General features: G+C 36.7%; 1 protein-coding gene across 3 annotated transcripts; it reads right to left on the bottom strand.

Moving 5' to 3' along the window:
* Positions 1-2,539: 2,539 nt before the first annotated feature.
* loxhd1b (lipoxygenase homology PLAT domains 1b) lies at positions 2,540-19,097 on the bottom strand. Of its 3 annotated transcripts, XM_060880756.1 has the most exons (42): positions 18,746-19,097; positions 18,418-18,532; positions 18,181-18,192; positions 17,131-17,211; positions 16,849-17,033; positions 16,638-16,736; positions 16,361-16,509; positions 15,527-15,650; positions 14,937-15,187; positions 14,589-14,724; positions 14,218-14,378; positions 14,029-14,115; positions 13,791-13,938; positions 13,454-13,608; positions 13,174-13,334; positions 13,007-13,083; positions 12,505-12,701; positions 12,218-12,410; positions 11,923-12,083; positions 10,831-11,149; positions 10,450-10,601; positions 10,136-10,269; positions 9,836-9,981; positions 9,592-9,696; positions 9,347-9,475; positions 8,938-9,099; positions 8,493-8,674; positions 8,259-8,375; positions 8,017-8,179; positions 7,199-7,353; positions 6,800-7,009; positions 6,562-6,667; positions 6,217-6,425; positions 5,933-6,118; positions 5,445-5,572; positions 5,215-5,332; positions 4,820-4,997; positions 4,312-4,497; positions 4,034-4,204; positions 3,787-3,925; positions 3,404-3,556; positions 2,540-3,311 (listed from the first exon to the last, which is right to left on the bottom strand). In XM_060880756.1, exons 1-42 carry the CDS (start codon positions 19,029-19,031, stop codon positions 2,831-2,833), a joined length of 6,807 nt encoding a protein of 2,268 aa, XP_060736739.1. In that variant the 5' UTR covers positions 19,032-19,097; the 3' UTR covers positions 2,540-2,830. The 3 variants fall into 3 exon arrangements, with proteins under 3 accessions (XP_060736739.1, XP_060736737.1, XP_060736738.1); XM_060880754.1 differs by lacking the exons at positions 9,836-9,981; positions 10,136-10,269; positions 10,450-10,601; ... (18 more) ...; positions 18,418-18,532; positions 18,746-19,097 and having other exon boundaries at positions 8,938-9,007; XM_060880755.1 differs by lacking the exons at positions 7,199-7,353; positions 8,017-8,179; positions 8,259-8,375; ... (25 more) ...; positions 18,418-18,532; positions 18,746-19,097 and having other exon boundaries at positions 6,562-6,686; positions 6,800-6,930.
* Positions 19,098-25,887: the final 6,790 nt, after the last annotated feature.

Genomic DNA, 25,887 nt, shown 5'->3' with positions numbered 1-25,887 from the left:
TCACTGAAGAAACCAGGAGTGAGATGTATACCTTAATGCCTGTAGGACAAGCACACATTCTAATAACAACAGCCTACTTCTCAGTGTTTCCATTAGCAATGTAAGTATGTGGTATCGCTCGAAAGTACAGCATATGTAGAGTATGAAGCTAACCAAGAAAGCAGTCATATTGTGCATGAAAACTGTTGCTGCCATTTCTGGAGGAGATGAAAAGGGAGAAAAGCCATTGTTTTATAGATACCAAACATAACTTTTCTAATCTGTATTTTGAGTTCATTTCATTCTTTCAATTCAGTTCTTCATGTTTTTCCCTAATATTGATGATTATGCCAACCTAGTTGTGGGGCTGTTTCAGCTTCTCACCATTTTAAATAAGTAGCTGCAATGCTGGAATAATATTTATTGTTGTCTTAATGTAGCTAGCTGTTATTTTTGTAAATGCACTATATTATGAGGTTGCCTGACTTTGATGTGATTGTGAATGTTTCTCTTGTCCCTGCTTATGCATTTGCACTCAGTGACCTGTCTCTTTGAACGTGTACACTGCGGTTGCTCATGACAGTATACTTCATCCAAAAAAAAAATATATATATATAGTAGCGTGGCCTAACATTAGTCATTCGCTCGACTTGTATTACACAAATTATTTGAACCCTTGCTTAAATGTATGTGACTTCATGGCTTAGTACCATTTCTGACACTAATTTGACAAAACAAATGCATTGCAGTGCGGTAATGCATTGATTAATACAACTTGCTTGTTATTGTTTGCCTTTCCCAGGATTAGCGTCAATTTAAAATGTTGTGGTAAATTGTGCTTGAGAAACAAAGAACTGGAGAATTTTCAGTTTCCGTTCCATCTTAAATTGGCTTTATTATTATTAATATCATGATTGTCTCAGTGAGAGTTTAGTGTAGCTAACCCTTGCTGGCCTTTCTACATGTGGGCAGTGTTAACGTCTGTTGAGCTTCCTTCTGTGACTTCAATGAAAACTTTCCTTCAGAAGGCACAGAGCAGTCTTTTCTCATTTCCTGTGAGCAGCATTCAATAGTTTACACAGGATTTTGTGCAGTAAAAATGCCTTAAGTATTTAACAATCATAATTTATTACTAACTTTAGCTACTATGGGTGCATATTTATGTTTTGATTTAGTTTAGGTTTATTTATTTACATAGGCATAACGTGTATAAATACCTCATTGTGCATACTTTAATGGGAGTGCTTTGCATGCATTTGTTATATAAAGGAGAAAAAGAAACAAAACAAGAAAAAAAATTCAAAAGGGTCTGCTGAAACGTGTCAGTGTGTGGTGCTGTGGATTTGGTTACATTCCATTAATGCGATTTCAAAGAATTCTTTAGCTGTGATCTAGTAGACAAACTGCTATAGACTGGAAATGTTTTGCATGTATCTCCTATTTTGCACTCTCAGCTTGGCTACCCTCTCACTGGCATTTGGAAAATGTGCACCATACTCTTATTATTTTAATTCATCTAACTTGGTTAGTATCTAACATTTTTTTTAAGTATTAAAACACAGCTTAGTGCAGAGTGAGATGTACTGTGATTAGCCACTTGTCCAAAATGCTTTATATTAGCTGGATTTCTATTACATAGAGACCGGTTTTTTAAACCTTCTGTTTGCATATTTTCCCTACTTATTAGTCTTTTTTGATACTTAGTAACAGGGTCTGAAGCTAAATGTCTGTCTGAAGTTGTATCTATCACTAAATGTAATGTGGCCATTATTTATCCTTTTGATATTTTTAGCTGAAGAAATGGACAAAATTGCAAATGACAAAAAAAACCCTCCTATAAAATATATTTAGCTCTCACTGAAAGCAGGCACTTATATTTTAAAAGGAGGAGAACTTTGACAACACGGCATGGTAATTTCACTTAGAATAGATTCCGCCAAAAAGGGCAGAAGTCCCTCCTGCTTGATAATGATGGCATCAAACAGGATTTTGGCACCACGACCCACCAAAAAAAAATTTCTTGGTTAAATTGACAAACACATTGGACTTCCCTATTTATTTGCAGACACCTGATATGATTCAGAAATGATATAAGACATGCCTTGTCATATGATTTTTCCCACCAGCCTTAAGGTCTTTTTCCTTGCTCCACCACACTAGAAGATTTTGGACATACAGCAATAGTATTATGTTTTGCAAACAGAATGAACAGTAGATCCTAAAGCACAAGCTCTATAATGCATGTCTTTCTCAGGTTTTAATATACGTATGAGAATGGATAGATATGTTAAAATATTTTACCATAAATCTTTCTGATGTTTTTTCTGCTGCTGATGTTAAAAAATATTGAATAACCTGCCAGTGAAAGGGAAGTGGCTATCTTTGTATAAGACACTGCTGTTGCTGTTACTGCGCAATGTTTTCTGACATTAATATTTTATAGTCGAGTAGAAAAAAAAATATGTATTGACAATATTTAAGCAATAGCTTGATGATCATCATGTACGATAACTAGATTAAGTGTATATTGCGTAAAAAAACAACTTAGATTCACTTTTGGTGGATTTTGTACTGTATTTATTACTAATGATGCAAAAAGTTGCATAGCTTAACCCAAACTGTTCTTTCTTTTTTAATTTCTTGTCTTGTATATGACCTTTTTGTATGTGTTTTTCAAATAAAATTTAAAAATGCTTTAAGAGGCCTCTTTTATTTCAAATCCATTATTTCATTTAGATCAATTATTGTTTCTGATGTATATTAAAAAAATACTAAATTGTTTAAGAATTTTACAAATAAAATGAAAAATGGAAATTAAAATGGAAATCCAAGTCATAAAAAAGTACGAGTGTCAGTATCTGGGGTACAAAACTCTTTCAATTTTCCCATCTGCTTTTGTCTTATCCAACCACTTTCCACAAACAAAGATTGTAGTCACCCAGTTGGCAGTGTTTGTAATCTCTACACACTCCAGGTACCAGCCTGGTGCTCGGCCAGTGTTGTCATGCTCCACTTTTACTCTCAGGAGCTCACCCATGTCCAACATCTCCAACAGGAATCGGTCAGTACGGCCCCTCTCAAACAAGTTCCTAAACTTCTGCTTCAGTGGACGCTTCCCTGAGTCTCCGTTCACACCATAGATAGTAATGAAGACATTGGCATCAGTCCCAGCACCCTTCACATCACTCGTGATGACAATAATCTCATATTTGATGGGAACCAAATTGCGCACTTTGCTGGCAAAACTCTCGACGCACTTAACGCACTCAAACGTCACAAACTCGCCTTTCTTCGTAGTAAGAGGGATCTGAGCATCACAATGGAAAAAGTACCTAGGATGGACACAAAGGAAATAAAAATGCTATTAATATACAAGTAAATGATAGAAATTCTATATGTTGCACTTGTACAAAAGTGAGCTCACATGTTTCCCAGCTCCTCTTCTGTCACCACCACCTTCTCAACGTGCCAGTAAGCCTCATTCTTCACCTTTTTATCTTTTGTTATATGGACCAAAGAGATGCTAACAATATCTCCCAGAACTTTGGAGGAAAACTCAAATGAGTCGGTTGCACCCCTAAATTATCGAGAAAAGTATCATTTTAAAAACTATACATCACATGAACGCATGAAGATGACAAGTGAAGATGGAATGGAAAACAACTAAAGTGATATGATTTATAAGATAAGTTAAACTTTGGGTTAAACCCATTCAATATAAATGACCCACTGGTCAGAGAAGCCAGATCCCAGGTTCCCTCTTTGAGAACCACTGCTTTAGGTGATGCAAGCTGTGGAAATTCATACCTCGCAAATCTCTTTTTCTTTGAAGAATTTTCCATCATAAACTCCTTTGAACGTGCTCTTTTACCTTCAAGCACTATACACACATTCTCCTTTGTTCCTGCACCTTCATAATTGGCTGTAGTAATGTCAATATCATATTCTACAATGAACATAAAATTAACTTGTATTAGCGTGGGTTTAGGTTTTCCATAAAACACATGAAATATACACAATATTACACTTTAAACATATAAAGACTGTGTCATACTGGTCTTGTCACTGAGGTCCAGGATAGCATTGTTGGCACAGGCCAGTTCCCGAATAATCTGGCCATCATCCTCACTTTTGGCCAGCCAGCGGTCACAGGGGAATCGAAAGGTTTGGCTCATGAACTCATCTTTTACGTCAATGTTTTCTAAGTGCCAACCAGGTGCAGGACCTTAATTCAAGAAGAAAAAAAATGGACCAGAATATTGGCAACATTAGGCCAAGATCAATTGTACTGAAGTATAGCTACATAGCCTGAGTGATTCTAGTTGTTCTTACCCTTATTGTCATGCCATACTCTGACCTTGCAAAGCTCTCCCAGGCTGAGGATGTCTGTAAAGTGGAACACATCAACCTGATTCCGCTCAAATTTGTTCCTGTTGCTGCTGTCTTTCAGTGCTAGAGTGCCCGTGTCCCCATTCTCCCCAAACACAATCATGAACACGTTAGCATCTGTGCCTGCACCTAGAAAACAATGTGTTTGTTATTCTTTATTCATTTGTGTATTCTTCTTTTAAATTAATGTGTCTTCTTCTTTTTGCATACTTTAAATGTATTTTATTATCTAAAAAGTCCTTAGAAAATGATGTAGCCATTAGAAAAAGGTGACAGCATGCATGTCTCCTGAAACACGGGTACTTCAATTAACCTGAAGAGGGGAGTGTGGTCACATATGTCACATAAGATTTAAGTGGGCGTATATCAGTTGTCAGAAAATATCAACATATTTGTTACATTTATGTTATCATGCAAATTATGTTAAAAAAAACATTTGTGTGTGACCTACCAAAAATATCACTGGTTTTAACCTGAATGATATAACTGGTTTTCTCTACCATCTCCTCATCATCCACCACTGCAGGGAGCTCACAGACCTTCGTCCTCTTTGGCCCTTTTGTTTTGGATAGCCAGTCCTCATACGTGAAAAGCGACACTTCCTCAGTGATTGGGTTTCTCATGATAATCTAGGTCATGTAACATGACAAGAAGACAATGACAACAATGCAACATAAACCCCAAACACTGTTTATCATCAGCTATCTTCAACCAGATTACCGTATCTGGCAGGTGACTCATTGTACTGTCAAACAATAAAACACAATTGGCTTCTGTGTAATTGTAACCAGTAATACAACAAAGACTCACTCAACTCATTAATGACAGCCTGATGTTTAAACTAACCTTGTCAAGGAACCAATCAGGCCGGCATCCTGTCCCATCGATGCGAACTCTTAACATTTTAAGCGGAGCAATGTCATCTATCTCCAAATTAAAAGTGTCCGCCTGATCTCTCTCAAACCTAGGATAAGTAAATAGCAGTAGATTGCCATCTTAAAAGTTTTATCATATTATGATTAGCTCATCTGAGGCTATTTGAGGGAATGAGGGCTCAAATAATAAATATCTGTCACCTGTTCTCATTCTTTTGTAACAAGATCTCCTCTGTGCTCCCATTGGCCCCAAATACAGTTATAAATATGTTGGTGTCTGTCCCTGCATACTGGGTGTCTCCTGTAACAACTGTAATCTCATACACAACCTAAAGAAATAGGTTTAAGGATTTGAGTGCCTAGATATCAGTGCTTAAGTAAAATCAAAATCAAACAAATTTATAATTCTTTTTCAAATAGACTCATTCAGGGTGTATTCCTGCCTGGCTCCCATTGAAAGACTAGATTTACCACCACTCTGACCAGTATATAGTGCTTACTGAAGATGGAAGTTCATATAAATAATTGATCTATATTTGAATCAGACACATAGAAAAAAATGTGTCTTTGATTACTGATTACTATCTGATTACTGCAATCAGAATAGACAATATTAAAGTACAGTAACACAATAATGTACTGTATTTATAATACTAACAAGTAGAAGATTAAGAATAAGAATGAACAACCTTTTGAATTATGTTGATAGTGATGGCATCAAGTATGTTGAACACTCTTGATGTGAGACCATCCCCTCTATCCTTGGCAAGCCAGCAGTTACACGGGATTATATATTTAATGCCTTTGGTAGGCACTGCCACAGCCAGTTCCTCAACCAGCCAGCAGCTTTCTGGAGTAGCACCATTATGCCCTAACTGCAGAAAATAAATAGAAAATCAGGTACTGTAGATTGTATTTGATTTTAAAGAATGAATACAAAGAACAACCGGCATCAATGGTGCTTTTGTCTTGCCTCGACTCTTTTGATTTCTTCTACATCCAAACCATAACATTCAAAGTGTTCCATAGTTTTAGCAGCAAAGCATTTCCTCCCTTCAGGAAGGTCAAGCCAGAGTCTATCTGTTTCAAGATCATTTACACCATAGATGATCACAAAGACCCGACTGGTGGTACTAGCATCACGGTCCGATCCTGTTGATACCGTAAAGTGATATGGGATAACTGTGGATTGGAAAATAACATATAATTATATAGATGACAGTGAAAAGTCTCTTGGATAATATAATATGATCATAATGGAAATGTTTTCCAGTCAACAACAATTTTAAGATTTGAAGATATATATATTAAAATTTACCAACACCCTCCTCTACAGCTGCTGCTTTTTTCTTCTTTTTCTTCTTGTTCATGTTGCTGTCTAGGCTCGGCTTAGAATTCTGGGGATTCCTTTCACCTTCATATCCCTGGTAGAATGGCAAGTACCTCAGGTAGATAAGTCAGTATTGAAAAACAATAATTACTTTTGTTCATTAATCTTAGAAATCATAAAGCTGCATACAAAACCTACACAGAGGAAGTAATTTAAACTTTCTCACCTTGATATAAAATGTTCTCTCAATTCTTTTATCTTCTTTCTTTTTTGAGAGCCACCTTTCACATAAAAACATGGAGATTTCCTCTGTGTCTGTATCCACAATTTCCACCTGCTCTAGGAACCAGTCTGCTCCTATCATAGAATTGTCATGCCGTATTTTGATCTTAAAAACTTGCCCAAGGTCCACAGCCTCAATGCTGAATTTATCAACCTAAAAAGAATAATCAGTGAAAACTGATGTGTAAAAGCATATATAGGGCAATATTTACCCAAAACACTCAAAACATGCTATGTGCATTCTTATTTTCTTTCATATAAGATTAGATTAAGCATAAACAGATTCTTAGAAACCGAGCTTGAGAAATACTGAATTTGAAATATTGTTCAAGAAAAGACGTACTGCTCCTCTTTGAAACTTATTTTTGTTGGTTTCTGATTTGCTGAGTTTGCGTTCTCCTGTGTCTCCAAGTTCTCCGTAGATGGTCAGGAACACATTGGCATCAGTACTTGATCCATACATATCACCTGTTCTTACCGACACTTCATAGGTGTGAGCTGAAGCACAAGAGAAAAAAACAATATGAGAAAGAACTGATTTTTTCAGTTTCTCAAGGGCACCTCAGTGGTATTGTGGTATTGCCGGAACGAGACTCAAACCCTCAACCTTAGGGTTAGGAGTCAAACTCTCTAACCATTAGGCCACGACTTCCCCCATATTTCCAGAAGTCTGTGACCAGTCTGATCAATCACACCCATATGTACTTGTGGAACATCCCACAAGTTTGCCTTGCTGTTATAACAACCTCCACTCATCTGGGAAGGCTTTCCACTTTATTTGGATAAATAATTTAGAGGGTGGCTGTTGGGATTCGTGCCCATTTAACCATAAGAACATTAGTCAGGTCAGGCACTGATGTCAGATGAGCAGGCCTGGTGCAGTCCCTTTCATCCCAGACGTATTCAGATGGGTTGAGGTCAGAGCTTTGGGCAGGCCACACGCATACGTCCCCATCCAACCAGGACAAAAAATGTTCTAAAACAATAAACAATAAAACAATATTCTGGACAATTACGTGCTTTAAACTTTGTGGCAACAGTTAAGAGAAGGCCCACATATGGGTGTGATGGTCAGCTGTCCACATATTTCTGGCCATATAATACACTACATAACATGTAACATTTAGTTAGGCAGAAATTAGTGCTCAATATGGAACATACTTTCCAACGCATCTTCTACTTCAGTCTCAGTGCATTTTAATGTGCCGTCTCTCAGAAGCCTCTCTATTATGATGTCTGAGGGTACCAGCTCTCTCACTGTTTCTCCATCATCTTCAGATTTTGCCAGCCAGCTCTCACATGGGAAGATGGTAGTCTCAGAACCCTTAAGAAGGATACAATCTTATTTGCATCTATTTCTGGAAATTACTGTCCAGAAAGAAAGGAGTATGCAAATCTACTACCTTTCCTTTCCTTAAAAGCCTTCTAATTTCCACTCGATCAAGATGCCACCCAGGGTTTATGCCTCTGTTGTCATGTCCGATGCGAATCTTCTCAATGATGTCACCTACATCTTCCAGCTACAAATTAACAAATTAATAATTTTATCATACACTTCAAATTAAAGAAAGGTAAATAAAGTTTTTTTTATTTATAAATAATATAATTCGCAATAGTATTAAATGTACTGTGCTCACTTCCACAATGAACATGTCCTCTGCTCCCCTCTCAAAGTACATGCGCCTTTCTCTCTTATTCACACAGAGATACTTTTGGTGAGTGCAGACACCATTTTCACCATAAAGAACAATGAAGACATCTGCATCTGTTCCTGCTCCAAAGATATCACTAGTAAAGGTTTTAATCTCATAGGGCACAACTGTAGAAAGAACAGACAACGGAAATAATTATTATTGTAGAACATCTGATGTTTAAATAAAATATTTATAAATCAATATACACTTTTTTGAAACTTATAGTCAGACCCTGCCACCCAGATTCTTTACTAGAAAGTTGAAGTATTTTGTTAATTAACTGTGATTTGAGATTAAATTGAGCCTTGCATTTTTCACAGAAAAATATGTGATATAAATACTTGAGGAAGTTGAATATTCAGTATGATCAAAACTGTTTATCCCTTACATGGAGTGTACACCTCGGTCTGCAGTTCAGCTGGGTACAAATCTCTTGCTAATGCCCCATCATCTTCTCCCTTATCCAGCCAGCGGCCACATGGGAAACAGAGTTTCAGACCCTGAGAAGGTGCATTAATCTCCACCCAATCCAAAAACCAACCTGAACCCCCTAAATGAGAAGCAATGGAATGTGTTAACTTTTTACTTTTTTTACTATTCATACAGGAATGGTTGGATCCAGACAGCTAACAGTTAACAGAAGCAGTTGATTTCACAGAACAATCACAAAGATTCAGCCATGTGCAACTCTAACTTAGTTTAGCATTCATTGATATTTACAATCAACAAAATTCAGTTTAAATTAACTTGATTCCTTCACTAAGCATTTAATATAGTAAAACACTCCACTATTTTACCAGCATTGTCATGCCCAATTCTGATCCTTTTAAGCTCTCCAAGATTAACAGCTTCTACAGTAAACTCATCAATGGATCCTTGCTCAAACTTATTCTTGTGAGTTTTGCTGGCCTTCAGGTTGATAATTCCTGTAGAATTAATGAAGAATCAAAGAACGAATAGTCAGATCCGTTGACATATGATAACACAAAAGCCTCATGATGGTCATCATCATATGGAAAATATGGTGTTAGTGTTTTTTAACCTGTGTCATCAGATTCTCCGTAAAGAACTGCAAACACATTGGCATCTGTTCCGGCATATTTCTTCTCCCCTGTCTTAATCCTCAATGTGTATGTTGTTGACATGGCTGTGGGGAAAAAACAAGCCTTTGTATCATCGCATCATTTGTGCACAGTTTGAACACAACATTTTTCAAAGGAATGAATCAAATATTTATTAAAATAGCCACTGATGGTCATGCAAAGTCTCATCAACTCTTTCTTTACATTTCTGCTCCAGCCCTAAGGTGGCTCCTAGCTCTTCTTCATCTTCATTCTTTTTCATGAAAGCTTCATCCACAGGCACCAACTCTCTAACAATTTGTCCATCATCCTCATCAACTGCCAACCAGCGATTACAAGGGAAATAGTACCTGAATAAGCATCCAGATTGAACAACGTCATTGAAATTTGACAGTTTTGGTATATGATTTTCATGAGGGCTAATAGTTTAAAGTTAGCATTTAAATAGATATATTTCTCTTAAATTAGCAAAATAGTTTAGAATTTGTTCTAAGTGACACTCACGTGGTGTCATCTTTCGTATCTACAATCTCAACTTGGTCCAGGTACCAGGCTGAGTTAGCATGGCTGTTGTCATGATGGATCCTTAGCTTCTTCAAAGGCCCCAGTTCAATTGCTTTTGTTATGAACACATCTGTCTGCAACACATACAGAAGCAGCTGACTTGCAAATGGCCATCATTATCATCTTCATTGCCAGTTACCACTGAGCGTTACACTATACCAGCACGTCCACCTATTCTGAATAATAGGTGGTACTATAACCAGTTTCCTAGAGTTAGAGGACAGTATCAAAGAGAAAATACAGCTTTTACATACCTGACCACGTTCAAATTTGTTAAGGTTGTTAGATTTCTTCAGAGGGCGCTCCCCAGTGTCACCATTCTCACCATAGATATTGATGTAAATGTTGGCATCGGTTCCCGCACCCCACATGTTCCCAGTAAAGACACTGACTTCATATGTATTTTCTATGAGTGGATATGGTCAAATGGTTATTTTGTTTTATGAACATTGTTAATATTGTTGGGTATTGCTGGACTATCGATGGTTATTGATCAATGGTAATTGATAGTCCAAATCACCATAAATCTAATTTACATGATGGCACAATAAAGTAAACAGCCAGTGAGTATAGAAGGATGAACAAATAAAGAGATATTGCAATAGATGGTGAAATGTTCTGCTGCATTTCTTTACCCTCAAGCTCCTCACTGTCCTCAGGTATAAGTTCCACTATCAATTCCCCATCCTCCTCATCCTCAGCCAGCCACCGATCACAGGGAAAGGTTAATGTTTTCACTACTTCCTGCATCACTTCTTCATCCTCCTCATCCTCTTCTTCCTCCTTCTTTTTCTTTTTTTTGTTTTTTTTTTTGTCTTCTTTCTTCTCTTTCTTCACCATGGCCATGACCAGGTACTTTAAGTCCACCTTTTCTAAGTACCATCCAGAGCCAGTACCTGATCCATCATGGCCAATGCGGATTTTGAAGATATTTCCCACGTCTTTAGCTTCAATCTGTTCCAAACAAGAACCGCAAGTGTCTCAGTATTGATATTCTATTCAGAACATGCTCATGAATTGAAACTGCTATTAGATGTATAGAAGTACAGATGTAAGATACTATTTAGTATGACAAGACTCTCTAGTATGACGAACAGATACTGACACTTTAACTAACATTTATCACAATGTTATTACCACTTACCACAAATTAAAAGCAAAGCTATAATATTGGAGATTCTTTAAACTTGATTCTGTAACTTTATCAAACTAAAAAAAGATGTTTCTATCCTTGATTGTATACATTTGATCATTTTATAAAAACCTAATAAACTACTAAGGATAATCTGGGAAGATGTCAAACAAGATATAACACCAATTGCCACTAAATTCAATAATACATTAGAGCCAATCTGCAGGATTCCAGTGCAAATACTTTTATTTGCTGCTCCTTTGTTTGCACTGTCTTTTGTGTTGCACTGTTTGTACCAGGTTGCACAGATGTACTTTATATGGCTAGGACTAACTTACTTTAAGTCCTTAGATTTATGTAGTTCTATGTATCTCTGTTTGTGTTCTATGTATCACCATGGTCCTGGAGAAACATTGTCTCATTTCACTATGTACTACATCAGCTATATGTGGTTGAAATTACAATAAAAGTTTCTTGACTTGACTTGACTTGACTTCTTGACTTGACCTGACTTTACTTGACCTGTCAAATTTGACAAAAGGTAAAAGTAAGGTATGACTAAAATATTTAAAACACCATAAATGTATGTCATGACCTTGAATATATCAGTGGTTCCTCTTTCAAAATTGTTTGACCTGCTTTTCAAGGTGATGAGTTCTGTTTTTCCTTCCTCTCCATATATTTGGATGAAAACATTGGCATTGGTTCCTCCAGCCCAAACATCACCTGTTACCACAGTAACCTCATAGTTTATTACTGTGTGGAAAAAGAGAGATGAGCTGAAATTCTTATTAAGAATTTTAGAGAATTCTAATTAATAACAAACAAATGTATATTTTATATATTTACATATTATTGTCTTCACATATTATACAGTGTGAAATTATTACATTTTTCAATATCAAGTATTTCACTTGGGTAGAGCATCACTTCAGTTTTGCCATCAGACTCATCTTCAGAGAGCCAACGATGGCTGGGGAACATGTAGTGTTTACCCTGATTGGGCACCTTGATCTGTACACTGTCCAGAAACCAGCCTGCCCTCATGCCTTCATTAGTGTGGCCAATCAGCAGACGGTTGATCTAGATTCAGTTCAGCAACATCAGTGTACAGTTTAAAATGGCCATTTCTCATATAAGTCATCAGAGACTAAAGTTTCAATTACAGCATACGCACTTGTCCAATGTCAAACGTCTCAATGGTGAAGATATCGACCCGGCCAGTTTCGAAGTAGTTCCGCAGGTCGTTAGTCGAAACAACCAGCATCATTTTACTAGTATCACCTTTCTCACCATAAAGCTTTACAAAGACCTTGGAGTCCGAGCTGGCACCACTGATGTCGCCTGTCTTTACTTCAATATGAAAGCTGGTGTCTAAAAATCAAAGTTTTCGAATTTGATAAGCAAATTACTTTCAATGAACTGACACAATCAAATGACTGATTCTGAATAAAGTTCTGCCTAATATTTCAGTTATACTAAGATATTGAACCTTAACCATGATGTTCAATACCCCTCACATTTGTAAAACTGTTAAGTAATATTTTATTGTAAAGTTATCAAATCTCAAATGGCTCTCAGTTGTATAATTGAGGACATCTGTGCTAGTTAAATCTGAATTCTATTATTATAGCTATGCAAGCAAATAGGCAGAATTACCAAGAGAAAAGGTTGCTTACTAAAGAGCTTTTGTCCATCAGCAAATGGAAGTAACTCCCGAACAATCTGGCCATCATCTTCATTACGGTCAAGCCATCTGAAAGGTAAACAGATACTGATTTATGAGCATCTGCGCCATTATCAATTTAAGTAACATTAATAAAAAGTAATCAAAAAATCCACTAACCTATTGCAGGGAAACTCAACAGCCTCAGACTCAGCCTGTCCTTCTTCTCTGACCACCACTTTGCCTAGGAACCAGCCACACCCTCCACCTCGACCATCATGGCCAATGCGTACCCTGCGTACCTGCCCTATGGACACAGCCTCAACTATGAACTCATCACCCTGTGAATAAACACAAATGCAAAGTGCAAGGGCATAAAGGGCACAAACCAAGCCAATACAGTATGTACAGTATATTATGTCTGTATTCCCCAGAGGTCTGGATTGACAGTTCTACTTACATTGCCTTTCTCAAACTTGTTGACATTATTCTTGCAGTTTACTAAGATGCGGTCACCTGTATCTCCTAAATCTCCTATCAGGCATAGGAAGACTGTGGCATCTGTACCACTTCCACTGACAGTTCCAGTGTACACGGTGACTCTGTATTTTATAACTGCAAATTATATTAGGAGCTTTTTTGTAGGGTAGTAATACAGAGACCACATTAATGTCATAATGTCAGATAATATGTTGAAGACAATGTAATGGTATTACAAATGCATTGAAATCAAAATTACATTGCCATTACAGCATTCACACTAAAGATCTATAAAGGCACTCTTAACACAACATGACTTGGCCTCTTGCCTGCCAGTGGCTCTGGGATAAGATCTCCGGTTGCAGGGAGTTCCCTAACCACTTCATTGTCATCTTCACTTGTATCCAGCCAGCGATTACATGGAAATGAGTATTTCTCTTTTGTTAATGTTTTCATAAGTGTCACCTTTGGAGTCATACATAAATGATTACACACAGGTCAGAAAAGTAATTCTTGGAAAAGTTAGTCATACACTAAAACTTTGCATTTTTCTACCTTGTTTAAATGCCATCCTGCAAATGGATTTCTCTTTTCATGAAATATTCTCACTTTTTTCAGCCTTCCAAGATCAGGAAGCTCAACCTAAAGGAATTATTAAAAATACAACCCATCAATTAAAAACATAGTTCCTGTTAGTTAGGAAAAAACAAAACAAAGTATTTTGACTTTAAAAAAACTAATTACCATAAATTTATCAAGCTGACCCTGCTCAAAATTGTCTGTCTTGTTGTCCAATTTCATCTCATCAGACTTGCCCAGCTCCCCATAAATCTGTAGTATAATAGAAGCATCTGTGCCAGCCCCATTAATATCAGATGTCCAAATCCACAGAGACCATGGATATTCTGATGAAGAGAACAATGAAAACAACAGGACATCATTAATAATCTCAGCCACAATACTTTAAGGACAGTCTGTGACACATGACTTAGTCTATCAGAGGATCACTCACTTTTTAGTTATATAATTTCATGACTCTTTTTAGGGAATTAAAAACTGGACTCAGAGATATGATCAAAGGTAAAAGATATTATATCAGATATAAGATTTCTCACTCTTTTGTCTTTTTTTTCGCAGTGAGACCATTTCATAAATCTCTCTCTCAATTAGGCCATCACCCTCATCCTCATCCAGCCACTTAGCACACGGAAATGTCTGCTCAAGCCCAGTGAAAGGGCAGTAGATTACTACCTGAAAGAAACAGGCATCATTAGTAATTTTGAAGCAGCCAAATAAAATCAAAATACCATAGTGTGTTAAACAGTAAGAAAGGCAGTGAAAAAATCTAGGAAAAATATAAATGGTCCCTATCATATTATATCTGAAATGTAAAAAGTAAAGTAGCCACCACTAATCTCTTTTTTTGTTGACTCTTTGTCACATGATATTCGTCTTTAACTCACCTTATCACAGTACCAGCCTGCACTTACACCATCATTATCATGGCCAATAGCTATGCGACCAAGAGGGCTTAGCAATGCTGCAATTTCTACATTAAAGATGTCAATGAGTCCACGTTCAAATTTGCCACCCTCCAGAAAGATCTTTCCACTGTTCTTTGTGCCTTTGGAGCCATACATGACTATATGGATTTTGGAGTTTGTGCCTGCTCCCCTGATGTTTCCTGTAACCACCTGTATATTGTAAACAATGCCTGCAAGATAGGATTACATGCAATGGAGTTAGATTCTCTTGAAGCTGCTCTTATGCTCCAGAAGAAACAAAAGAGTATGATTGGATGAACGTCTGGTAGTTGGAGACTGGAGACATTAGTCTGGACACAAATATCCAGACCTTATTTCTAAAATAATATGCAATATCAAATAGTATTGTGAAGTTGACAATGAACTCTTCTTAAAGTTTTTTTTTTCTTTAAGCACATTTACTGATTACAAAAAAGGTTGTATTTAGTATACTTGCTTCTGGAGCATTTTCTTTTAAGTAATTACTTTTCTTTGTCTGATAATCAAAATAAAAAAAATCATTTTCCTGCCTGTGGGCTGAGATCCTCCCACCAAAATATCCCTTTGAATTTTGCCATCATCCTCATCTATGGCCAACCAGCGGCCAAGAGGGAACTCATACACTGCCTTGTTCCCCAGGTCATCTACTACCACCTAAACACAAGCAAATTCAAATCAAACTTTAGTAAAGTAAAAAATATATTTCCTTTTATTTGAGTTTAAATACATAATATGTATCAGAATTGGCGTAATCTTTTATCACGCATGCTTGGAATGAATGGATTGAATGTGTATAGGTGTATGTGCAAATCTATGTGTTCAGTGGTGCGCCTCTTCAATTGGAAAAACAATCCTTTAAGTAGAGTGGTGTTTCCTTTCAACACAGATAAGGTGACTACAGTCCAGGAGAATGACCTCATCACAAAGTGTGTGAGTGACACAGATGCAGAGGAAGGTACAACTTCAAAGTCTGAGGTGTATTACTAAGGAAAAAACATGGTAAAGCCAACTACAGTATAGCTAGATTTTTCACCAGCAGTTTTGTGCACATTCGTTCATATTCACACACGATGCATATGGATTATGAGTAACTATTAAGCAACCATTAAGTCCTAGCAATGCACAACCTAGTGATGAAATGGTATTAAACAGATAACTTTAGAAATATACAGCAAAATGTGCTTTATAATCCACTTCAGCAAATGTGAATGTAAACTAGGTGAAAAGACCAGGAAAAGAAAAAGTCAAATCAATGTGACATTGAAACACTCAAAATAGTCTAATGTCATTCATCATAACAATTTTAAGTAGTTTATTAATAAAAACACTTTAAATAGTAATTACACAAGCTATTTAAACTTCACCTTGTCCACAAACCATCCAGCAGAAGACCCTTTGTTGTTGTGGCCAATGGTGATCTTTCTTATTTTGCCCAGATTTGGTGCATCAATAGTAAACTTGTCTTCTGCTCCTCTCTCAAAGTTATTTTTATCACTATCAAGCCTCCTTTCTCCTTGGCAAAACACAATGGGATAGGACACTCTAAGTTAGATGTTTTACAATATAAAACAACTTGATATTGTAATAATTTATGATAGATATACTATAATGATTCTTATCATGAAAAAACATGCTGGTTACCTGTATCTCCATTTTCCCCAAAAATATAAAGGAATACATCCGCATCTGTACCGCTGCCTTTGACATCTGCAGTGAAGACACTCACCACATACTTATTATCTACAAAACAAATGTGATCACAGAGTAATTAAGAGTATTCTAATTAACAATTGGTCAAACAGAGAAATGCCACTGTATTATCAAATGTCAGATGCATGAAAGAATGACCCACATTTTGGCATGTCAGAGGGATCTATAGTCCCCAAGAGATCTCGAGCAATGAGTCCATCACCCTCCTTCCTGCTGAGCCAGTTGTTGCAGGCAAAGTAATATCGTTGATGGGGTCTGTTCATGTCAGTCACTACAACACGGTCCAAGAACCAGCTAGCGCTTAAGCCTGTATTATCATGCTCAATCCTTTAAAACCCAAAAGAAACACTTCTGTTGAATAATTATGTTTCCATTGATGATGCATACAGAGATTATGAATGAACTGTTTGTTGTTTCAGAATACCTAATCTTTTTTAAATTACCAACGTTGTGAGTTTTTATCCGGAAAACATCTGTTTTGCCTTTCTCAAAAGCAGTCCGATTTCTGTAAGGAAGTGAAGAAATGAATATAATACAAATGCTTAGATCTAAGCAAGTAATGGGATACGGTGGGTGTAAAGATTAAAATGAATTCTTAGACAATTAAGCTAATCTAAATATAAGATTGCACTAATTTTAAATTATTACGATAAAGCATATTATACAAAAATACAATTATGGTCAGTAATAACCAGTCCTTCATGGCCTTGTGAATTATTACTAATTGTATAGCACAATGTGCAAAGAAATGTAATTTAGGTATAAAACTTCATTACATTTCATGAAGCATATTTTGAACAAATTTAGAATACTTTTACAATAAGTGATATCTTTAAACTTGATTGTCACATTGTGCTACATGATTCTGAAAATATGTTCGCTAAAAAAATCCAACAGATCCATAATATTCCTTCATGGTCAAATCATGCATGCTAAACACAAATATCCTCTCCTTAGTTAAAAAACAGATTAATAATAATCATCTGGAAGAATATAGACTTTTATTTCCTAGTAAACTGAAGAAAAGAGGAGTAAAAAAGCATACATTCAAGCAGATCCTTCTTAATTTACAGCACATGAATATTCTATCCTTTATCTTGGGAACCAAATCCATTTGCTTCTCAAGTAAAAAAATCTAAATTTATTAATTTCACCTTGACACTCTTAGAAAAAAAGGCTAGAATCCTGAAGGGATTTTTGGACTGTATCTCTAAAGTAACCACTGAAACAAAACAATTTGTTTTCTGATCATAAAGTCTTCTAAGTAGAACCTTTCAAGTATCCAACAAAACCCTTGAGGAACCATTTTTCTAAGAGTATGCATTAGAAGAACTATAGGTATATAGCCCTTTGTTCCTTGATAAAAAAAAGTCTATAGAATATCATGTGTGTAAAAACACCCCAACACAATTTTACGCAGCGTTCAACTGGCTTTTCTGTCATTTTAATCACTGAGAAAATGCCAGTCTGATACCTCTTTTCAGTGCTGTGGAAAAATGAAAAGCACAAATTGCTGTCAATATCATCAGTACAATGATATGTAATGAGTTTACAAACCATTTACAATTACTATACGGAAACTCTCAGTCTGAACAATCACAGTTGAGTTTGATTTTCCAAAATTACCTATAATACATACATACGTACATACATACATACATACATACATACATACATACATACATACATACATACATACATACATACTCACTTGCTGGTCAGATGCACCTTTGGAGTTATGCCATAATCACCGAAAAGAGTAACAAATACATTGGCATCTGTCCCTGCCCCAGCTGATTCACCAGTTATAGTGACCACCTCGTAAACTGCAGGTGTAGGCAGTGATATGAAATCAGATGATTCAAATAGACAATCTACAAAGAGCACTTATGCATAGACTAAAAATCATTCTGGCAAACCTTAGCAAAAGATACATTTTGATGGAAAATTCTATAAAAAAAGAAAAACTACAACTAAAAAGGAATAAGAATATTAAATAGCAATGCACAAATGTACTAAAACAACATCAGCATACATACCTCTTCTTTTATAGTATTCATCTTCGTAGTTTTCCACTTTTTCAGGCTCGTAGTTCTTTAACTCATTCTCATAGATCTCAACATAGTCAACATTTTTTTTCTTTTTCTTGCCTTTGCCTTTTTTACCTTCCTCATCACTGTCTGTGGAACCTTTCTTGGCCTTTTTTTTCTTTTTCTTCTTTTGAGAGTCATCATCTTCTTCTTCTTCTTCATCTTCTTCTTCTTCCTTCTCAGCTTTCTTCTTTTTTTTACCTTCTTCTTTGGACTTCTTATCTTTTGACCCCATTATGACTCCGTATGCTGGCTTTGCTGTTCCTCAGCGTCTTGTCCTCTGCTTCATCTTTGAGTTAGATTTCCTTATCTGTCTTCTTGTTTTTTAGCCAATTTCACCCTTTTTCTTGCTCTTCCTCACATCAATGGCACTGACCGTTCAGTCTATCTTCGGTTCTCCTGTTTTATTATACATTTATCAGAATCTGTACCGCTGCTCTTTCATTTCCTTGTTAACTTTGACTGCTGCTTCTTGTCTTTGGTTTCTTCCTCCTGCTGAGTTCCACCCCCCTTCGAGGGCATCTTTAATTTATTTACTGCCTTGTAACTTTAACTGTCGTCTTTGCGTTCACGTAAAGGACACCCCAGTTGACCTGTGATGCTAGGGAGACCTGCCAACAGGATGGGTCATGGGGACAGCGCAAGGGCTCTTGGGTACAGGTAAGCTGTAACATCAGGGCCTTCCTCATCACAAACAACAACAGTTACTGGCCTCATTAAAATTTACCATGTCTTACTCATGTGGACACTCACTAGACAGGGCTACTGTTAAAGGGCATGTTCCTTGTCAAACAGTCTGGCAGGGAAAGTCCTGTGTTTTAGCATTAAGCGGCACATTTATAAAACATTACATTAGTACTACTACTAATAATAATTATTATTTTCATTTCACATTTTATTTGAAATAGTCATGAAGCTTTAAATTATTGAAAGATCAGTTTAAATTCATGAAATCCTTATGCTGGCTTTGAGAGGAGCACTCTGCATCAGAATATAGAAAATCACTGGATACAGCTCACAGCCCTGAAAGACATCTATCACAATGCTTTAGGAAAGCTGCCAAGCATCTATAGACACTAAACTCACTTATATCATCATCTGTTTAACCTCCTTCCATCAATAAAATGTCATCTATGCCAACACCTCCAGACAGAGAAACAGCTTCTTCCCCTAGTAAAAACTGCTCAAAATCAGTCCACAGAGTATCCCCATAACTGCCTGTCAATATCAGAAATCATACACATGCATACACATTGCACTATGACACCAATAAGCTTTACATGAACACTGAAATTCTCTCATTGTGTGTACTGTCTGGACTGCTGCTGCTTGTGTTCAGTATCTATAATCAAACATTATTTACAGAAATTTCATACATTTGCACCTTGTACTTTGAATCTTTCATATGAACAAGAAACTGTTGCCTGCCATTGTCAGATATAAGGGATATAAATATATAACTATATAACTATATAACACAGTGGTAGCTGCTATAGATAATAACCTCAGTTCTAAGAGAATAATACATTCATTTTAGATAGCATGTTTATGCTTGGACCTTTCCCTGTCTGAACACCAGGAGGACGTGCTGTTTGGCTTTTGTTTTGTTTTGCGTAATGTGTTTTTGTTTCGTGTTCACGCGTGTTAGCCCCACCTCTGCACACCTTTCCACGTGTTTCAATGATTGTCCTCCCTATTCATACCGGTTATCTTGCGTCTGTTTTTCTTGAGTCCTTGAGACCCTGGTTTCTGTTTTATTTTATTGACTCGTTAGCCTAGTCTCCCTAGTGTTTTCCTCTTCCACGTGTTTGTTGTGTTGTTATTTTCTTAATAAACCCCTTTATATGTTATCCCAGCATTTTGGTGTGGATTATATATATTTTATGTATATATAAGTATATATGTATTGTTAATATATATATATATATATATATATATATATATATATATATATATATATATATATATATATATATATATATATATATATTAACAATACAGACAAATTTATTATTAATTATTATGACTGCTATTCCCACATTTTCCCAGTTGGTGGAGACGTTTACCCACAATCAAGTTTCAAAAAACAACATTTCTCAAATGTTTCTCAAAAGTTAATAAAATGATTACTGAGGAACAGCATTACCTTACATTACTTTTCTACCAAACGTCCATGTGACATGTGAAATATAACTATAAACATCTTCAGACAGTTCATGTAATGGAAAACTATGTTACTATGACTATATACAATTTATTATTATTTATTATATTTGTTAACTTGCAACTCAAAATAATCTAAAGTTTTCTTCATAAAATAATGTGATATTTAAAATGCAAGTTTCAAGTTGGAAAATGAATCCTGTTCACTCCATACACTTAAAAAAAGGTCTTCATGAACTCTTCAGAAAAGGATTGTGCCTTCCAATAAAAGTTAAAAAAGAGACAAAAACTGTCATTATGGGTAATATATTACTAGAAGATACACCAATATGTAATTATTAATATTAATATGAAAACCAGTGCTTTCATAATGGTGACAATACATGCACTTATAGCCATTAGGAAAAGAACAGAAATTCTTATAGAAATAAAAAAAAATGACGCCCGATGACGCCTGAGATAGGCACAGGCTCCCCGTGACCCAGTGCCTATCTCAGGCGTCATCGGGCATCAAGGCAGGATACACCCTGGATGGAGTGCCAACCCAGGGCACACATACACTCTTATTCACTCACTACGGAAAATTTTCCAGAGATGCCAATCAACCTATCACGCATGTCTTTGGACCGGGGGAGGAAACAGGAGTACCCGAAGGAAACCCCTGAGGCACGGGGAGAACATGCAAACTCCACACACAAAGGCGGAGGCGGGAATCGAACCCCCAACCCTGGAGGTGTGAGACAAACGTGCTAACCACTAAGCCACCGTGCCCCCTCAGAACTTAAATGATTCTATAATAATTTCTTTATTATTTCTTTATCTTTATTACTATTGTGTGTCATGATATTTATTAACAGAATAAGTTAATAAGGGACAAGCGATCTAAAACAGCTACACCCTTTCTCAGAATAGAAATACTGGACACAAATGCAAATAAACAGAACAGACGGAAATCAGTTATGGATTTTAAAAAAATTCACAGTAGAAAAGGAAGAAGCTTTGGCTGTTATCCTGAAATTCACTTTTTACCCTGGCTGAACCTGCACTCCAAGCTCAGCTTCTTTTCAAGCTAGAATATATTAGGACAATTTTTAGCTATAATGTGTAAATATGTAAATGCATAACAATATTAAAAACTAACCTTCTATTCAAAACCATAATTTGTGCAATTTGAGGAGCAGGAAAAATGAGGTATAAAAAATGAGGTACATCTTTTATAAAGAGGTAATGCCACATGCACTGCAACCTTAAGATATACACTCTGTTATGAAGCCAGATTAATGGAACCAGCTTAATAAAATTAAGAAATGTATAAAAGACATTAGACAATAGACAATAGATGCTTATTAACTTCCTTCACCTCCTTCTGACAAGACAGAAATGCAGCTAGAAGTAAGCTTTCTGATTACTTAGTAACTCTGGATGGCCTGTCTGTTTCATGCTCAGCAGTAAACAAACTTGGTGTGATTATTGACTCCAGTCTTTCATTTGAAGCTCATGCTTCTTTCATCTCAGAAATATTGCTAAGATTAATATATATGTAAAGGTAAAGAGGTATCTGCGTCACTATAATATAGTATATATAATTTTTTTTCACTGTGATGCAGTTACCTCTTTTACCTTTTAATAACTTTGTTAGTACTCTACATAAGTCAGACCATTGAATGTTTCCTCAAAATGATAAATAAATCATTATTCATTTTTATGTTTAATATAATAATTTGTGAGCGTGTGTGTGACCTGTGATGGGTTGGCACTCCATCCAGGGTGTATCCTGCCTTGATGCCCGATGACGCCTGAGATAGGCACAGGCTCCCCGTGACCCGAGGTAGTTCGGATACGTGGTAGAAAATGAATGAAAGAATGAACAATAATTTGTGAAAACATACTGAATTGTCAGTAAAATATTATAGAGCTTTGAGTCAAGACTAGCTGAGCTACCATTTGTTGATAGATGACACGCAAATATTATATACCAGCTGAGAAAATGCTGTTCAGACATCATTCAGTATATTTCATTTTCCCGGATGTTGCCATTCCCTCACAGAAAGCCTTCAGTTGCATTAATAAAACTCAATGTGAAATGTTTCACAATGTTTCTCTTGTTTTGAGAAAAATAGTTAGATAGGTTTAATAAAATGTACTGATTGCACAATTTACACTAAATATTGTATTTTATTGTGTTTATAGCAGAAAATCATGTCGATGGGAAAAATGTGCTCTTTGCGCCATGTAAAAAAATGTTAAGTTACTAAACTCTGTCATTCTGTCTTTATTTTGACCTCTGCATGTTTGCTCTTCAATGACTTTTGAGCTCAGCATTAGCCTGAACTCTGACATGTAATATTACTAGGATAGCCTTCTTTCATCTCAGAAATATTGCTAAAATAAAAAATAATAAGATAAAAAATTTTCAATAAATGATGTAGAACAGGGGTCTCCAAGCTTATCCGGAAAGGGCCGGTGTGGGTGCAGGTTTTCATTCCAACCAAGCAGAAGCCACACCAGAGTCTACTAAAAGCCAAGAACAGCTGATTAAACACATGGAATCAGGTGTGGCTTCTGCTTGGGTGGAACGAAAACCTGCACCCACACCGGCCCTTTGCGGATAAGATTGGAGACTGCTGATGTAGAAAAACTAGTTCATGCTTTGTTACCTCTAGGGTGGATTACTGTAATGTCTTAGTTTTACATTCCAGGGTTCCTTCATATCAGCTATACATAAAATATTGCAATCCCCAAAACAAAGTACCTTAAATTGTTGGTGCATGTCTCACAGGCATGTCAATGTGGTGTTGGGTAACATTACCACCACAAAGAACCAAACACCACCACAAAGGACCAAACAACATCAACATGAGTAACTGTCAACTGAAAGGGCTGGTCAGGTAATAACCGACATTGTATCCAAAAAACATAAAACTTCAGCTGCCCAACTCACTGCAGAATTAAATGTGCACCTCAACAGGGTCCACAGGGTCAATATTTGTGGTTTCTGGTGACAAGATGAGAATGCACAAAAACTCACAGCAAGACAGACTAGTTTGATGAACATCAGAGTAGTTTGATGAACATAAGTTCAACACTAAACATCTTCCACGGCCTAGACACACTAAGGTGAGGTTTTGGTTTCATGTAACAGGTCATACACACACCATGGCAAGACTGAGCAAAGCAACAAGACAAAAGGTAGTTATACTGAAAGGTGTCTCTGAGGCAAAAATTTCAAAGCAGTCTGGGGTTTTAACATGTGTTGTTTAAACTATTTTGAAGAAACAGAAACAAACAGGCAATGTTGTTCTTAGAGGGAACAATAGAAACTCCTATCATTGGATATTGCAGATGCAGGCTAAACCACACCTCTTAATAATGTATTCATTCAAATCCTACCCCTTTTGACATCTGTGCCACTCTGTGAAATATTACCACCTGTGCTGGTGGACACACACCATAATTTGCAATTCAAATTCTTGTGCATAGTTTATGCCTTATTTTTGTGTGTACTATTGTCACAAATGACTCCTAGACATTTCTGTCACATAGCAAAATTATTATAAAACTAACAATAGTAGTAATTTAGTAGTACTAAATTTAGTACTACTAAATTTACTACTATTGTACTATTTTTGGTATTTGGCTGTTTTTCTGCATTAATTGGTCATAAAATGTCATCTCATCTTCAAGTCAAAAGTATAAACACAATGTGCCTAAGCTAACAACACACAAACAAATCAATTTTTTTCATGTCTGTATTGAACATGTCACATCATACATTCACAGTGCAGTGGAAAAAGTAAGTGTACGCTTGGATTTAATAGGTAGTTGATCCTCTTTTGGCAGCAATAAACTCAACCAAGCATTTCCTGTAGCTGTGGATTAGACCTGCACAATGTTCAGGAGGAATTTCTGACTCTTGACTCTTCATTACAGAACTGTTTCTTCAGCTCAGCCATATTCTTAGGGTGTCTGGTGTGAACAGCCATCTTGAGTTCATTCCACAGTATCTCTATTGGGTTAAGCTCTGGGCTCTGACTGTGCTTTTCTATAGTGGATTTACTTTTTTTGTGCATCACTCTTTTGTGCATCACTCAACTTCTACCTGTAGGATTTTTTGATAAACTGTACTTAACTGTTAGGATGATGTTTTTATGTTGGTGCCCTTTTTACACCCGATATAGTTCTTCCCAAGCAACAAGCCTTTTATTTTGGTCACATATAAATTACAGCACAATGAAATACACATATCTCAGCTTTGGAAGTTGGGGTGAGAGCACATAATCATCCATGATGCTCAAGGGCCCAAAAGTGGCAGCTTGGCAGTGCAGGGGCCTGAACCCCAACCTTTCAATTAACAACGCAGAGCCTTAACCACATAAGCTACCACTGCCCCAACTCAATGTTTTATCAGATTACAAAACTTTATCACTGTAGCATTGTGGAGCATCAAGGTGGACTTCAGGCAAATTTCAGGAACACAATTTTTTCAAGTGGGGGGCACGGTGGCTTAGTGGTTAGCACGTTCGCCTCACACCTCCAGGGTCGGGGTTCGATTCCCGCCTCCACCTTGTGTGTGTGGAGTTTGCATGTTCTCCCCGTGCCTCGGGGGTTTCCTCCGGGTACTCCGGTTTCCTCCCCCGGTCCAAAGACATGCATGGTAGGTTGATTGGCATCTCTGGAAAATTGTCCCTAGTGTGTGATTGCGTGAGTGAATGAGTGTGTGTGTATGTGCCCTGCGATGGGTTGGCACTCCGTCCAGGGTGAATCCTGCCTTGATGCCCGATGACGCCTGAGATAGGCACAGGCTCCCCGTGACCCGAGGTAGTTCGGATAAGCGGTAGAAGATGAATGAATGAATGAATGAATGAATTTTTTCAAGTACACCAAGGCAAATAATAGATTCATAAACATAGATATTAACCAGTTCCAAT

The sequence above is a fragment of the Tachysurus vachellii genome, chromosome 11 (assembly GCF_030014155.1).
Source record: "Tachysurus vachellii isolate PV-2020 chromosome 11, HZAU_Pvac_v1, whole genome shotgun sequence".
Classification (NCBI taxonomy): Eukaryota; Metazoa; Chordata; class Actinopteri; order Siluriformes; family Bagridae; genus Tachysurus; species Tachysurus vachellii.
Note: the sequence above shows the minus strand (reverse complement) of the source record. Positions and strands in the feature narration are given on the sequence as shown.